This window comes from Lepidochelys kempii, chromosome 25 (assembly GCF_965140285.1).
Source record: "Lepidochelys kempii isolate rLepKem1 chromosome 25, rLepKem1.hap1, whole genome shotgun sequence".
NCBI lineage: Eukaryota > Metazoa > Chordata > Testudines > Cheloniidae > Lepidochelys > Lepidochelys kempii.
Genome location: NC_136404.1, coordinates 14,618,729 through 14,634,762, shown reverse-complemented (window position 1 = coordinate 14,634,762; position 16,034 = coordinate 14,618,729). Strand labels below are relative to the sequence as shown.

Here is a 16,034-nt window from a genome sequence, read left to right as displayed (position 1 = left end):
TAGGGCCCCAGGCACTCCCGCAGGATAAATAATAAGGAAACAGTTCTGGGCTCTTATAGTGAAACTGACAGGGGGGTTGGAAGAGCAAAGCTCCTTTCAATGGGAGAGCTGCTTTCCTGCCCCCTGGGAGCACTGGGATGGTGGGGATGATGGGAGGGTGGGGGGGCAGAAGAAGTGTTACAGTCCCTTGGATGCACATTTCTCACATTGCTTGTCCATCAGGCTCACTGAAGAGGCAAATCATAGACCAGTCCCGTGCGTGCTTGTTTCTAATGCCGGCACGAAGAGGGGCAAAGAATCTGACAATATGAGTGACAAGATGGGGGGGGGGCTGTCACAGCCAGGATACAATCACGGCACAACCCTATGGCACGCTGCAGCTATTTGTTACCTACCAGCTTCCTCTGGGCCCGGTGCCACTGCTCCTTAATCTCCTTCCTTCGCTTTTCATGTTCAAGGCGTCTCATTCCTAGTGGCTGGAATGGAGGGGGGTGGGGGGGGAACAGAATGGTTTATAGTTGAGGCCAGTAGGGGGCGGAGTCAGGGGCAGAACAGCTCAGAGGCCTTTTTGACCTGTGCCTAGATATGCTCTGCCCTGCTCGGGTCCTCCAAATGCACCAGTTTCCTTTACAGTGGATTGCAGTGCTCATAAACCCAAGGGCTTGCCAGCACCAGACAGCACCCGCCATAGCACGGGCAGCTCCACACAGCTCTGCCAGGTCACTTGTCTCATTCCTGGCCTGCCCTGCCTACCCCGGTCCTGTTCTAGTAAGCAGACTTTGCTGTGTGTTGCAAAGGCTGAGTCACTGGGCTACAGCACCAAGAGATGTGTGTTCTATCCCTGGCTTGCTCTGTTATATTAGGGTGTCATGTGCCTCAGTTTCCCCATCTGTAAAGTGGGGGTGCTGATACATACTTTCCTTTGTAAGGGGCTTTGTGATCTACAAATGAGAAGTGCTATAGAAGAGTTGTTATCACTGATGATGCTGAACTAAGGGCGATTCTGTGTTGTGGACAAACACCTCAAAATTAGGTGGATGGTGTCCTGTTCATTTTCACTTTAGGCTGATATAAGCAAACGGAGCTCTCTGGCGGTGAAAGAACCATGCATTACCCTACTGTCCTGGGCACGCAGACCGGACCTAGCAGCTTTCTGCTAGTGACTCACGCGTGTAACTTTGTCCATGCCGGGAACAATACACAGACCCTGAAGAGGCCTAAGCCGAGCTGGAGAATGGTGAAAATGAATTGTTTGGTTTAGCTGAACTTAGGGATGGTTGTGAGACCTTTTATCCAAACATCCCAAAGCCCAGGAGTTTGGATACATGATTCTGGTGCATCTCCAGTTTGGAGCAGTAACAGGGGATGCCGGTAAATATCAAACCCAACCCCTGTCTTAGTTGAGTGAAAGGGAACTCTGAAGATCTGTGCCTGAAAGAGAAACCCTGTGGTATAAAGACAGCGACAGGACAGCACTTCTACCACTGCAAAGTCCCTAGTGGGAAGGGGTTACTCTTAGGTGCCCTTTCCAGTAGGAGAGGGCACTTCCTGTTTCAAAGCCAGGAACTCAGGGGCATCAGGTGTTCCCTGCAGATCAAACAGCAAACAGGGAAAACAAATGCAGGGGATCTCTCCAGCGATTTGCACCAAAGCATCCCGTGCAGCTGTGAGTGTGGGCATCTCTCCTACCTGCAGGAAGGTATGGTTCTGCAAGGTGGCAGCCGTTTGCACGACTGTGGCGCCGTACTCCATATCCTGCTCCAGAGCCAGCGAGTAGATAGACAGGAACGGCATGTGTGGCTGGAAAATTACAACACCCCCCAGAGAGAGTCAACTGCCACAGCGAGCACATGGCAGAGAAATGGTCCTAGCCGCGGGGCAGGGGGTGGAGGAGAGTGAGAGGCCCAGACTGTCTGTGTGCTGCCGGCAAAGGCCCAGAGCTAGCTTTTACATATAGATGAATTGTGTACTGTCAGCACGGTGCAAAGGGGAAGAAGGGGAAATGTCAGAGGTTCTGTTGAGCTTGAAGTGCGTAACCTCATCCCCAGCAGCTCTCAAACCAGAGTGCCTGTAAAACTCTGCGATATGACTTTATGCCATAACCGCTTCCTCCTGGGATTCCTTCTAGCCTGGCTGATAGATAGCTCACTCTCACCCAAACAGGTCCTATTGTTATGGGACCCAGAGCCTGGGTTCAAGTTGAAGTGAATGGTCGTTACTTGGACCGGGGGGGAGGGAATTGGGCCCCTGGATTTGCCACGAGGGAGCAGGGAGTCTCAAAAATGAAGTGCCATACCTAGAAATTTAGGGGTGAGATTTTCAGAAGTGCTTAGCACTGGCCTTTGAATTCCGTGCTCCCCTGACTGCAGTCGGAGCCAAGTTAGGCAGTGCAGCGTGCTTCTGAAAAATTACACCCTAGAAGGGCTTAGCTGAACCGGTGAGGCTCTGAAAGTGCAGTGTTTCTCTCATGAGCAGGGAGGTTTCCAGTGCTTGCTTCTGGTGTAAGTAAGGCCCAGACGTATGCAGGAACCCGACACAAGGGGTGTGCTTACATCGGAGCTCTGACCTACCTCCTGAGTGATCGTTTGCTTACAGCTGTTCACCATCTTCTGCAGTCCTTTGGCAAATTCCATCTCTGCAAGGGAAAGGAAGGAAGTGAAGATGGACTTAGAAGGCCTTGCCCTGCTGATTTTGTGTTTCATCACACACACACACAATCAAAAAAAACCCTTTGCCTTTTTCTATCAAGGTAAAAAGAAAAGGAGTACTTGTGGCACCTTAGAGACTAACCAATTCGTGAGCTAACGAAAGCTCATGCTCAAATAAATTGGTTAGTCTCTAAGGTGCCACAAGTACTCCTTTTCTTTTTGTGAATACAGACTAACACGGCTGTTACTCTGAAATCTATCAAGGTAGTAATTCTTTGCATGCACATAGATCTACTTCATCCATAGATCTTAAAGTGCTTTACACAGGAAGACAGGTATCATTTTACAGCGGGCCAGACTGAGGCAGAGACTTGCCCAAGATCATACAGAGTCAGTGGCAAATTCTGGAATGGAATTCAAGTCCTGACTCCCAGGCCTGTGCTCGGTCCATTAGGCCATAAATGACTCTCTTGGTCCCCAACCCATTTCTGGATCAAGGGGTCCCTTCAACCTCAAGCCCGTAATAAATACTACGAGAATGGGAGCTGGGAGTAGCACTGTGGCCATTACGATGCCGCCTTCAGGAATTCAGCATCTTGGGAAGCATACTCTGTCCTCTCGCCACTCACCCAGAGTGGTCCTCTTCTCCAGGTAGTAGAAGAGGTCCTTCATGTACTTGGAGATGTTTTTGGCATACTGGAGAGCAACTTCCACGCCGCCCTCACACCGCTGGAGCATGATGTCCACCTCTTCTGCAGACGGACGGACTGTGACAGAGGGACACGGCGAAAGATGGGAGAGAAGGAGGAGATATAGAATTAGCCAGGCAATTAAGCTACTGCCAAGCACTCTCATCCGCTGACTTACACACCCAAATTGTCTTGGGGTTTCCAGGAGTCCTGCAGGGATCAAAGAGGCATCCGGGGGGATCCTGCGGGGGTCAGACACACTGGTAGGGAACTGGAACCAAGGAGCAGAACTGACCTCCTGAGCCACTGCAGGCTTCCCCCATGTCACCCTCCCCCATGGCATCAGATTCAGACTTCCTGAGCTTTCCTTTAAAGCCCTTCATGACCCTGCCACACCCTACTAATCCACTCTCATGTCTCATGACATCTGTTGCCTGCCAATGACACCAGCTTCCGTCGCCAGTTTGTCTGTTTCTTCCACTCGCCAGAGCCGTCCCGTGAAGTGCTCTCCCCAAACGAGCCTGTCAAGCCGTTACCCTGCCCTCCTTCAACCCCCTTTCCAAAGTCCACTTGTGCTGCCATGCTGGGATTGAACTTCCAGCTGATCGTGGCTAGGCAGGGGGCATAGTAAGGGTTACCGATACGTTTCTAGCATTTATAAGCAAACTGGCTCGATCCCTGCAAATTGCGCAGGTAGTCAGCCGATAGAAAAGTGGGTTCTTATTACTTCTGCCCTTTCCCGCCTCGCTCCACTCCCTCTGTCACACCAACTTTTGTTGTCTGGTCTGGTCTCTAAGCTCTTTGGGGCAGGGACGCTCTCTTACGTGTTCATGCAGCGCCCCACAGAACGGTTGGGGCCGTTGGGTGCTATTGCAGCAGTAGTGAAAATGATGAGGCTCTCTCGTCTCGGAGGAGACGTTGGCTGGATGGGCATTGCACCCGCTGGACGGTTTGCAGGAACGCTGCCTGCCTGAACTGGCCCACCACCTGCTGGCTCCGAGACTTAGAGAAATGCCACGAGCTGCACATTTCATGGCGAGTGTTTGTTACCAGCCCCTTTGTGCCCTCGGCTGTCTGGTGGGCATGGAGAATGCAGTTTTAACTGCTTTGGTGCTGCCTTTGGTGCTGGGTCCAGGGGGCAAGAATACACCTGCAGGGAAGCCTCATGTACTTGTCACATGCGCCCCGCAATCCTGTGGAACGCTGGCATTCAGCACCACTGCAAGCCAGGGACTTGCACCTGCACGTTTCTCCCTGAACCTCGATAATGGAGAGGGAACGTCATGTCCTCTGAGCCACTCCGCTGGTCCTGCTGCCCAGACTTCCCTGCACTCAGCAGGATTTATTCTGCACCCAGCCACTGGAGATGATGAAACATCACTCACCTGAATCAAATTTTTCCATGCCGGCTGGCATGCCGTCTGCGCCCTGCCCAGGGATCCCTCCGTAGAGGTTCTCCATCGACTGTTGGGGTGGGGAGGCAAAAGATCTCGTTAGAGAGTGAGAAGTAGGTGCAACGAGTGAAGACGGGAGCAGGCTGCCACGGGGGTTTTTCAGAAGCCAGGAGATGGATATAGAAACCTGGGGCTCCTGGCGGTTCTCTATGTTCACTGAGGCCCAGAAAAAGGAGCAAACTCTTTTGATCTGCCAAGTGCAGCCCTGGGGTCGTACATGAAGGCCCTCAGGGGACATGGAAGTATCTGTGGTTAAGTGACCTGCTCAAGGTCACACAGCAAATCAGCAGCAGAGCCAAGAATAGACACCAAGAGCCCTGATTCTCAGTCTTCCACTCTTTGGTCTACAAGATCATCCAGTGACCTAGCTGAAGTCCTTCTCAGGGGCCTGTCACCTCTTTAGCTAAGCACCCTGTGCCCTTTTGATCTCTCCTTGTCTGCATGAATGGCAGTAGGTACAGGGCCAAGCAGACAAGGCCTGTGTGATGTTCCCTGCACAGTTCTGTCAGTGCCCTCTAGGCTAAGCTGGGACAGCCAGGCTCTGGGTTGGTTGCCTCTTCTTGTTCTTGAGCAGAGACTGTGTGTAGCTGCTTCTCTCTGTGCCGAGCAGGGCCTGTTCAGGGCTTCTGAACGGCGGGGTGCCAGAAGTAAAAGCAAACCACAGCGATATCCCGCCTCCGGTCCACTTAGGAGCAGGCTGACCCAGATGTGCTTGAACGAAACTTGTGTCACTCACCTGATTCTGGTCGCTGGGAGGTATCGAGAGCAGGGTGCTGCTGTCCACCTCTCCCATGAGGAATTCAGACACGCTGGAAGAAGGGGCAGGAGGACATGGATGGTCAGCACGGTTAGAGTTATTAACAGGAGAGCAGCAAGTAGGACCTTCCATATCACTTCAGAGTGCAGGTCCCTGGAGTCTGCCAGGGGCCAGGCCCCAGGGCCTGATTCAGCTCCTCTTCCTATTCGCGTCAGTGGGGATTGGATCAGCCCCCAAATGTTTTAGCCCCTACAGTTTAGATGAAGGTGAAGTGGTGGCAGGAGGAGACCAGAGGTATCTTAATAGCCCCGCCCAGGTGGTTGTCTGAACCAGACCTCCTGGTCTCAATAGCAATGTGAGTATAATGGATGTAAATGATACAAGGAACAGACCAGGACGTCCAGCCAGGGTCCACCAGGGACCTTGTGACGCTGCAGGGAGTGGGGGAGGGGTTGCACACCCAAAACTTGGTCTTTCACCATTGCCAGTAAAAGCTGCCCCTTGTCAAGATGTGAGCGTGCAAAGTGACAGGGCGGAGCGGCATGTTCTGTCTGGGGGGGGGGGGGGGCAGTCGAGGTTGCAGGGGAGGGGCACGTCCTCCAGACCGCCAATGGCTGAGGTTCGCTTACGTGCTACTGAAGGAGACTGCGATGGTCTCCAGAGCCTTCTCGAACTCCCGCTTGTCCGTCTCATTGCTGGACTCATAGTGGAAACCTGGGAATGAAAGAGAAGCAAAAGCCCTTTTGTGACTGACACCTACTGAGCAGCCATTTACTGGTGGTGGTCCCAGACCTGCTCCGACGTAGGGAGAGAGGGCTGAGCCTTGCAGCCTTGCAGCCCATCCAGTCTCTGCTCTCAGGCTCGGCTGCCCCCTTAGACAATTCTCATGTACCTCTGTCCTTGGTAACTAGGGCGCGTCTACACTCCAAAAAAACCCCGCGGCAGCAAGTCTCTGAACCCAGTTCAGTGGACTAAGGCTCCTGCTATGGAGTGTAGACATCCCCACTCGGGCTGGAGCCTGGGCTGAGACCTCCCCCGTCTCCAGATTTCAGAACCTGGGCAAAAGCCCAAGCAGGAATGTCTATCTTTGGCCGCATAGCACAACTCCTGTGAGCCCAAGACAGTTGACCCGGGCTCTGAGACTGGCTGCTGCGGGGGTGTTTTTCAGAGTAGACGTACCCTAGGTGCCACCAACAAAACAGTCTGGCTCTATGAACCCAGCTTCTCTATGCTAATTGCCACAGTAAGTTTCTAAGGCACTAGCAGGGCAGCTTTTGAAACAGACCTAGAAACCCTGGGGGCAAAGCCCTGCAATACATATAATCATGTCTCTTAGAGTTGGGAAAGACTTGCCTAGGTTTCATCTGGTCCAGCACCCTAGGGAGGGTTAGCTCTGGATTGTTCTCATGGAATATTCCCCAGGGCTTTGTCCAGTCCAGTTTTAATTTCCCCAGTGACGGGGCTTTAACCATTTCCCTTGGGAGGTTGTTCCCTGTTCAACATTAGCAAAAGTTTCCTCATACTTGGTCTGTATTTCCCCTAAGGTCAGTTGCAACCCATCACTCCCAGCTACCCCGGGGCCACCATAACAGATAAGATGAATCTGTGTTACTGATGTGCATTTCCTGCCCTACGGCTTCAGAGCCTTCTGCTTTGAGATGGAAAAGGCTGATTAAAGAACCCCTCTAATCCCAGACTGTGAGCGAGCAGCTTGTACTGCTGCAGAGCTGCCAGGTGGAGGAGTCACCCCGGCAGCGTGAGCCGTCACCCCAAGCTCTGAATCCTGCAGATCCCAAAGAAAAGGAGAATTTTAGTCTCATCTAGTTTAAGTCCAGGGATTCTGAATAGGTCAGATGCAGAATCATTCTGGGTCTGCTCCTGCATGAATCTAGTGTAGAATCGCTATAGGTTTTAACATGAAATGGTAAAAAGAGAATGGGCCCAATTCTGTATTCCCTGCACCCTGGGCTCAGCTCTCCATTGCCCTACCCCTGGTGCAAAGTAGGTGTGAAATGTTCCTTCTGATTAGGTTGCATATTACAGCCACGTTGATGCAAAACTAAAGTCTCCCAGGGTAAAAGACCAGAATCTGTCTCACAACCTCATCGCTCATCAAGGTCAACTCTCTGCATGGCTCAGAGGAACCCTCATTTTTAAACACACCTCACATCAGCGCTTGCCACGACTGCCGTGCCACTGAGCCCGGCCCATGCTGAGGCCCTGACAGGCAATCGCTGAGCAAGCCAATCAGCAGATCTCGTTCCACCCTGCTATGGAGGAACTTCCCGTCCCTTGTGGTTACTGTTTGGTGTCCAGGAAATGAGGGCAGTGACGCAAAATGTTGTGCTCTGTGTGCGGTTAAACCCGCCGTCCCTTCCCCCACTGCTGTTGTAACACTGAGCTCTCGGAAGCCTTTTCACGGGCAGGCTCGACAGAACCACGTCTCACAAACCCTGTGGTGCCGTCAGGGACCCTGGGAGATAGTGGCCGCGCTGGCCAATGGTGATTCGGGTTTAAGATTTTTATTGCCGTCACACATAGAAGGCCCCGTCACGAATCTGAGCTCCATTGCGCTAGGCACTGCGCACCTTGTAAAACAGACTGCCCCCGCCCCAAAATCCTGACAGTCTAAGGCCTGGATCCAAAGACTCTCAGTGACCTCAGTGGGCTTTGGGTCAGCCCTAAGTACCCCTCATGTCATCTGAACACACGGTTTCTCTCCTACGAGCTGGAAAATAGGCCAGCTTGGGCTTATGGTTTTCAGCCTGGCCGCCAGTTTTACAGACACAAGTTTGCACCGCCAGTGAGGAGCCAGTACTGATGTTCAGTATTTAGAAATTCTCCTGGATCACAGCCACAGTTGTGTAGAGACGCCCCCAAATACCAGCCCTTTGCACCAGACATTAGTTGAGAAGGCACAATAGTGCCCACAAATCTGCAGGCCATTTTTGAAAATCAGGCCTATCAAACAAAATCGCCAAGAATAACAGCGCGGCTGGGAACTGCTTTCCCGGGGTCCCACTCATCAGAACCCCGGGCGTGTATTTCCACCCTAGTCAATGGCACGCTTTTCTAACCACCTCTGAAGAAGAAATTTGCTGTTCTCCTATCACCTTGGCTCAGATCAACATGTGAGATCAGTTTAATAGCCGATTCATGCATTGCCTTAGCTGCGTGAACAATACCTGTCAGGTTTGGAAAGGCACAAATGGCAGCTAGGCACCAAACCCTCAGCGACATTCCAGGGGGCTTCAAAATAATAATAAAAATAGGGGCTGGGCCCTAGGCTGCAATCTGTGCCTTGGATCATCTCCCTCTCCCACACTTTGAGTAGGCAGGGAGCCTGATTCTGATCTCACTTCTTATTGTTTTATTTCCGTTGCTGTAGGGCCTTGGAGCCCGAGTCACGGACCAGGACCCAAGTGTGCTGGTCGCTGTACAAACGCAGAACAAAGAACTGGCCCAGAGAGCGGACACTCCTACCAGCTTTACATGAGGAACTTCATTCAGTTCAACAGCGTGGCTCTCGATCCACACCAATGTAAGAGAGAGGACAATCAGGCCTCTTCAGAGCTCTGAGTACCCAGTGTTTATTATTGATTGGGACGGGGTCTGTACGAAACCTCTGGATCCAAACATCCCCAGTCTCTGGGAAAGTTCAGACGCAGAGCCCAGCGTTGTACCGTGGGCTCATTGTGGGAATGGGGCTCTCCGCTGCCTGCGGATGTCATTTACACTGGCATGAGGTAAGAGGCCAGCGTGCATGAGTGGAGAATTCTGACCTGGTGACATTTCACACCCGCTTCGGCTAGGTGTAAATGATGACACAAGACTCAGGGCAGTGGAGAATCGAGTCCTATGGCTGATCCCCTCTTTTAGGCTTCACAGGTGTAAATCTGGAGTGAGTGCATGAGAACATAAGAGTAGCCACACTGGGTCAGACCAAAGGTCCATCGAGCCCAGTGTCCTGTCTTCCAACAGTGGCCAATGCCAGGTGCCCCAGAGGGAATGAACAGAACAGGTAATTATCAAGTGATCCATCCCCTGTCACTCTTTAATCAATGGGATTACACTGATGTGAAAGTGGTGGAAGGGAAAGGAGAATCAGAGCCCGTCTCCTGCCTTTGCAGGGGGATAGACTTGGTGACCTAGTAGGTCTTGTCCATCTCCAATTACTGTGGTTCTCCTGCACCAGCCTCGAGGACATCCCCCGGCACACACAGCTTTCATGGCCAACCAGCAGTGATTTTGTCCCAGTGGAAGAGAGCTGGGAACCCAGACCCCGATATCAGTCGGGGCAGGGGAGCCAGGGGTGGCTTTCCAACAGACAAGAACTCACCACAAATATTGCACCCCCGTCCCAGCCCTGAAGCGGAACTGAGAGTTCCAGGAAACACATCATGGCCTGACTCCTGAGCACCTCTCACCATGTGGTGTCCAAGGGGAAAATATGAGTGAAAGGGCTAAACCTCCCACTGGAGTCAAGGTCCAAGTTCCCACTGATTTCAGCAGGGCCTGGGTTTGGCCCTAGGTCCCTGTTACCCCCAGTGATGAATGTTACAAGACTCTCCCCCCGAGTCAGTTTCTCAGAGCAATGTGGTCATGGCAGGGTGAGGCTGAGGGTGTTAGCCAGGCCGGGGCTGGTTTTATAGCTCAGAAAGCAGCCCTCCCTCTCCCATGCCCTGGTTTGTTGGTTGGAAGGTTTCCCACTGGCATCATTCACTTGGGCTTGTCTGACACCCTGTCTGGAGAAAGGGCAGCTGCTTTGTAAAAGCTTTGGTGTGAATGGTCTCCCCCAGCTGTGACCCAGCACCCTCAGGCCGGGCTCTCTCTAATCCCAGGAAATTAAATGCTAGATTTTGGCTAATCCACGCTACACTTCCTGCGGATCTGAGACAGCTGGCTCCTGCCTGGTGCAGGCACAATGTGTCAGACGAAGGGCCATACTTGTCTCTGGTGTAATTCCACTGACTGCACTGGGGCCACGTGCTGAATTTGGCCCAGTGAACGATTCATGCTAGTGACCCACAGAGGCTTTTGTGTCCGTCCATGAAGGTCTGCACCCGTGGGCATAAAGAGGGTTAGGGCGAGAGCAAGCGAGCGGAACGTGGGCTGAAAATCACAGCAATGTTCCTGGTGGGGAGGGGAGGGAGAACAACCAGACTGCGGGATCCTCTCCCCTGTGAGAGCTTGCTCACTGGAGTCATTTTAAAGTGGACTACACCGAGCCCTGGAGAACAGGCTGTAGGGAACAAGCCTGCTCTGGCAGAGATACCCTAGTGCCGGGGCTGGGTCGACAGCCCTGGTGACTGAAAAACTGTCTCTACCCCCCTGGGCAGAAGCCACACTAGCTTCCTGGACACTGTTCCCCACCAGTGTGCCTGACCCCCGCAGGACCCCCCCGGATGCAGAAGGGAGCTCAGTCTCCATAGCCCATTCAGTCCTCAGCCTTTGTCTGCCGCATGTGCAAGCAAGGGGTAGGCTAGCGCTGATTGTGATTGTGATTTGGATGCAAAGGACATCTGCAAACCAAGGACTGGGCTGAGGCCTCACCACTGAGTCCTTGCAGCCCTGACCCCAGCCCCAAAGAGCCTTTCCTTCGGGTCAGCTTCCATCTGCCTCCAGCCCAGGCTGGCTGTGAACAGGGTCAGCGTCTGTGAGTCCGCACCAATTGCTGGGCATGGGTGGGGCGAGTGGGGAGGGAGGCAGTGAAGGGTGAGCAGAATTGCCGAGCACCTGCACTGTGCTCATGACCCAGCAGGAGACAGGTGCTGTGGACTGACCTTTGACCCTGGATATTAGGGTTCCTGCGGCTGTCAAGGTCTCCAAGGTGTTGAGCAGTGGGTACTTGTTGATGACCTGCCGGAGGACCCGCAGGGCTTCCCCCAGGCACTCGTGGGCTAGCGGCCGGTGAGACTCCAAGGGATCTGCAACAGAGAGGGGTCAAAGCGGTCGTTACAGCCCTTCAGTCTCCGCTACACAGGCTGGTTCTGTAAAGTCAACTTTGTGCTGGCGAAGGGCGCTTTGGAGGACAGGAGCACCAGGTAATGGCAAGGCGAGCTCCCACACACAGACAGTTCCCGTGGCCCATGTGCCTCAGCCTGACCCGCACCATCCTCTGCTACTCCAGTCCTGCCCCTGCGACTCTGCCACGCACCTCAATCCTAGCCCTGCTATTCCAGTCCTGCCCCCGCGACTCTGCCACGCACCTCAATCCTAGCCCTGCTATTCCAGTCCTGCCCCCGCGACTCTGCCACGCACCTCAATCCTAGCCCTGCTATTCCAGTCCTGCCCCCGCGACTCTGCCACGCACCTCAATCCTAGCCCTGCTATTCCAGTCCTGTCCCCCCGACTCTGCCACGCACCTCAATCCTAGCCCTGCTATTCCAGTCCTGCCCCCCCGACTCTGCCACGCACCTCAATCCTAGCCCTGCTATTCCAGTCCTGCCCCCGCGACTCTGCCACGCACCTCAATCCTAGCCCTGCTATTCCAGTCCTGCCCCCGCGACTCTGCCACGCACCTCAATCCTAGCCCTGCTATTCCAGTCCTGCCCCCGCGACTCTGCCACGCACCTCAATCCTAGCCCTGCTATTCCAGTCCTGTCCCCCCGACTCTGCCACGCACCTCAATCCTAGCCCTGCTATTCCAGTCCTGCCCCCCCGACTCTGCCACGCACCTCAATCCTAGCCCTGCTATTCCAGTCCTGCCCCCGCGACTCTGCCACGCACCTCAATCCTAGCCCTGCTATTCCAGTCCTGCCCCCGCGACTCTGCCACGCACCTCAATCCTAGCCCTGCTATTCCAGTCCTGTCCCCCCGACTCTGCCACGCACCTCAATCCTAGCCCTGCTATTCCAGTCCTGCCCCCGCGACTCTGCCACGCACCTCAATCCTAGCCCTGCTATTCCAGTCCTGTCCCCCCGACTCTGCCACGCACCTCAATCCTAGCCCTGCTATTCCAGTCCTGCCCCCCCGACTCTGCCACGCACCTCAATCCTAGCCCTGCTATTCCAGTCCTGTCCCCCCGACTCTGCCACGCACCTCAATCCTAGCCCTGCTATTCCAGTCCTGTCCCCGCGACTCTGCCACGCACCTCAATCCTAGCCCTGCTATTCCAGTCCTGTTCCCCCGACTCTGCCACGCACCTCAATCCTAGCCCTGCTATTCCAGTCCTGCCCCCGCGACTCTGCCACGCACCTCAATCCTAGCCCTGCTATTCCAGTCCTGCCCCCCCGACTCTGCCACGCACCTCAATCCTAGCCCTGCTATTCCAGTCCTGTCCCCCCGACTCTGCCACGCACCTCAATCCTAGCCCTGCTATTCCAGTCCTGCCCCCCCGACTTTGCCACGCACCTCAATCCTAGCCCTGCTATTCCAGTCCTGTTCCCCCACCTATACTAACACCCCAGAACCCTGACTGGTAGCCCCTGCACCCATTGTCACAGTGCGGAGTTACTTCTAAGCAGGCATTTCCAGTTGTGCAGTGGTTTTATGAGAGCAAGAGAGGCTGAAACCTACCGAACTCATGTCACTGATGAGCCGCCCTATCGGAACGGAAGTCTAATGCAGTCTACCCAGCTCATCTTGATCAGTCTGTTCAGGGGGTGAGAAGGCAGGGGGAACGCCCCATTTCCTGGCTGATTAATCCCATGGGACCTTTGGAAGGAGCCAGATGTACTCTGTGCTCACGGGCCTGGTGCCTGCTGGTGGTCTGGAGTGCTCTGTGTCACATCATTGCCTCCAGTCTCTCTACTGGTGGCTTCCCCACCAATGTCTCCAGCCTGCCCAGCGTATCCCTGCCCAGGAAGCCCCTGCTGGTGTCTCTGGCCTGCCCGTATCTTCTCCCAGCCTCCACCCTCTCTTGGACTGCTCAGCAGCTGTCAGTCCCCCCAAGACAGGAATCAGTGCAGGCTCCTGTTCCACAAGGGGGTTCCTCTGTGCTGATGGGATGGTACCAATATCCCCCCTGTTAGGGAACAGAGTAACAGCCGTGTTAGTCTGTATTCGCAAAAAGAAAAGGAGGACTTGTGGCACCTTAGAGACTAACCAATTTATTTGAGCATAAGCTTTCATGAGCATCCGATGAAGTGAGCTGTAGCTCACGAAAGCTGATGCTCAAATAAATTGGTTAGTCTCTAAGGTGCCACAAGTCCTCCTTTTCTTTTTCCTGTTAGGGAAGGCTGCCTAGACTGTCCCGGCCAACGCCTCTTACTCCCTGTTGGAACAGGCACATTCATACTCAACTAGGGTGACCATATAGCCCAAAGGCTGGGGCTGGCGTCGCTGCTCACCCGAGCCCTGCCACCACCACCCCCCGCCATGTGGGGCTGGCATCACTGCCCCTCTGCCCCCTGCATGTTCCTTTGCACCCCTCTTTCTTGACAGAAGTGGCATTTGTCCCATTTGCTCTTGCCAACTGATCAAGTCAGCAAGAGCAAATGGGACAAACACTCACTTTTGCCCAAAAAGTTGGGACGGCCAGGACAGGGCTAAAAAAAGGGACTGTCCCGGCCAAAACAGGACATAAGATCCCTATGCTCAACAGACGAATGGCGCTTCCAGATGGCATCCTTCTCTAGCGGCCAGCAGCAACGAACATGGGTGCGTGGGATTGTGAGTCTCCCTCATTACATACCAGCCCATTATTGCCTCCCTAGGCCGTTTATTCCTGTGGTTAAGCGGAGCTTTTTAAGAACAGGTTGGACAACACCTGTCAGGGATGGTCTAGATAATTCTTAGTCCTGCCATGAGTGCAGGGGACTGGACTAGATGACCTCCCGAGGTCCCTTCCATTTCTATGATTCTATATAGAGTCCCCAGCAACTGATCTCCAAGCCCATTAAAACCCACCCCTTCAGCTTCCTGTTCCTGCCTCAGTTTGCTCACGCATCTTCCCTCCTCCCTGAGAACTGTCCTTCCCAAGGCAGACCCTCCGCATCCCAGCCCTGGCTGGGTTTAAAGGCCTGAGGCCAGAGCAGCATCCTAAGGAGTCTTGTCCGTCTGGTAACGCTCAGCGGCTGGCTATCTTGGGGGGGAATGAGTGTGTCGGGGGGGAAGCTTAGTTGGGGTGCTGGGATGAGATGAATAAAGATCCTTCAGGATAACACTGGTAATTCCGGGAGGGACGGACCTCTAGCTTCTTGCACAGTGGATTAGTGGCTGGCTCATGGGTCTCGGGCAGGGCTCAGACATTAGGGTGATGGGGGGCCTGCAAAAAATCAGCGTAGCCCTACTGACTTCAATGAAGCTGCACTGAGTTGCACCAGCTGAGGATCTGCGCGAGCGGGCACCCGGCCCCTGAATTCTGGCACTGACTCTCTGGGTAACCTTGAGCACGTCACTTAACTGCTCCGTGCCTCAGTTTCCCCATTTGGAAAAGTGGGAACAATACTTACTTTTGGTCAATGATATAAGACCTCTGGATGAAAAGCATGGGAGGCACATAAAGCATTGGTCTTCGGCCTGACTGCTAGGCGGTCCCTGCTGGGGTCTGGAACACTCTCTCGCCAGGCTGGTTCAGCCTCACACTGCACTAGAGCACAATGCCTGGTAGCAGCATTGTGGTCTAGTGGGTAGAGCACTGGACAGGGGCACAGGTGACCTGGGTTCTTGTCCCAGCTCTACCACTGGCCTGCTGACTGACTGTGGGCAGGTCACATCCCCTCCCTGTGCCTCAGTTTCAAATAGGTTCAGGATACTGACTTGCTTTGGGACCTGTAGATGAAAAGTGCTATCGTGCAGCTATTATTCCACACATGGGCTAACTGCATTGTCAGCCAGTACCAGCCTCTGCACCTGTTCCCAGCCCCTCAGACGATGTGGTGGGAAGGCAGAGGCAAAGTGATGAGATGAAATGGACCCAAGGGAAAGTTCAGGTGAATGTCACAAAAATAGACTCCAAACAAGTGGATCTGCTCCCACAGGAAAGTGTTGGGAACTCTCCATTGCTTGGGGTATTCTGAGCCACCCCAGCCCAGGAGAATGGACCAGAGGGAACAGCCCTGTAGTGGTAGGTAGAGATGGAGAATGTCTTGTCTGTCTCCATCAGTGGTTCACTGTATCCCAAGACACCTGAGCACAGATCCCTGCCAGGAGGGAGGGTCTGGCAAACACAACCAGTGTCTGTGGATCTGACCCTCTGCCGCCCTGCGCAGTCATTTACACCTGTGCAAAACGGACGTTAAATGCTCCCAGTCTGGCATTGGCCATCCACTTTGCCGTGATGTTTTTACAACCCAGGTGCAGGACAACAGAGCATCAGGCCCTGGGAGTTTATGTCTGGCTGTGGTGTGACTGGGACAGCAGGAGGGAGATGGGAGGAGTTTGACCCCAGTGATTTTTCCTCGGTGGCGGGTTTCCCTTGAAAGCAGTTTGAGAATTTCCTCCTCATTTCCTTTCCTTTCATTCCCTGCCCGGATGTGAACTCCCTGCCACGCAGCCCGGAGGGACCCAGTGGCTTCTTGTTGCCTCCTCCCTGCTCAGCCAA

At 53.9% G+C, this 16,034-nt stretch overlaps 1 protein-coding gene across 3 annotated transcripts in view; it reads right to left on the bottom strand.

Annotated features, from left to right (window-relative positions):
- The window catches only part of ARHGAP45 (Rho GTPase activating protein 45), a 46,000-nt gene that overhangs the window by 18,639 nt on the left and 11,327 nt on the right, over positions 1 to 16,034 (bottom strand). For all 3 annotated transcript variants that reach the window (XM_073324317.2, XM_073324316.2, XM_073324319.1), the window contains exons 3-10: positions 11,332 to 11,475; positions 6,178 to 6,262; positions 5,528 to 5,600; positions 4,723 to 4,801; positions 3,278 to 3,415; positions 2,571 to 2,635; positions 1,690 to 1,800; positions 396 to 476 (exon numbers count right to left, since the gene is read on the bottom strand). In XM_073324317.2, coding sequence (XP_073180418.1) covers positions 396 to 476; positions 1,690 to 1,800; positions 2,571 to 2,635; positions 3,278 to 3,415; positions 4,723 to 4,801; positions 5,528 to 5,600; positions 6,178 to 6,262; positions 11,332 to 11,475 — 776 coding nt within the window. The remainder of the gene's footprint in view (positions 1 to 395; positions 477 to 1,689; positions 1,801 to 2,570; positions 2,636 to 3,277; positions 3,416 to 4,722; positions 4,802 to 5,527; positions 5,601 to 6,177; positions 6,263 to 11,331; positions 11,476 to 16,034) is intronic.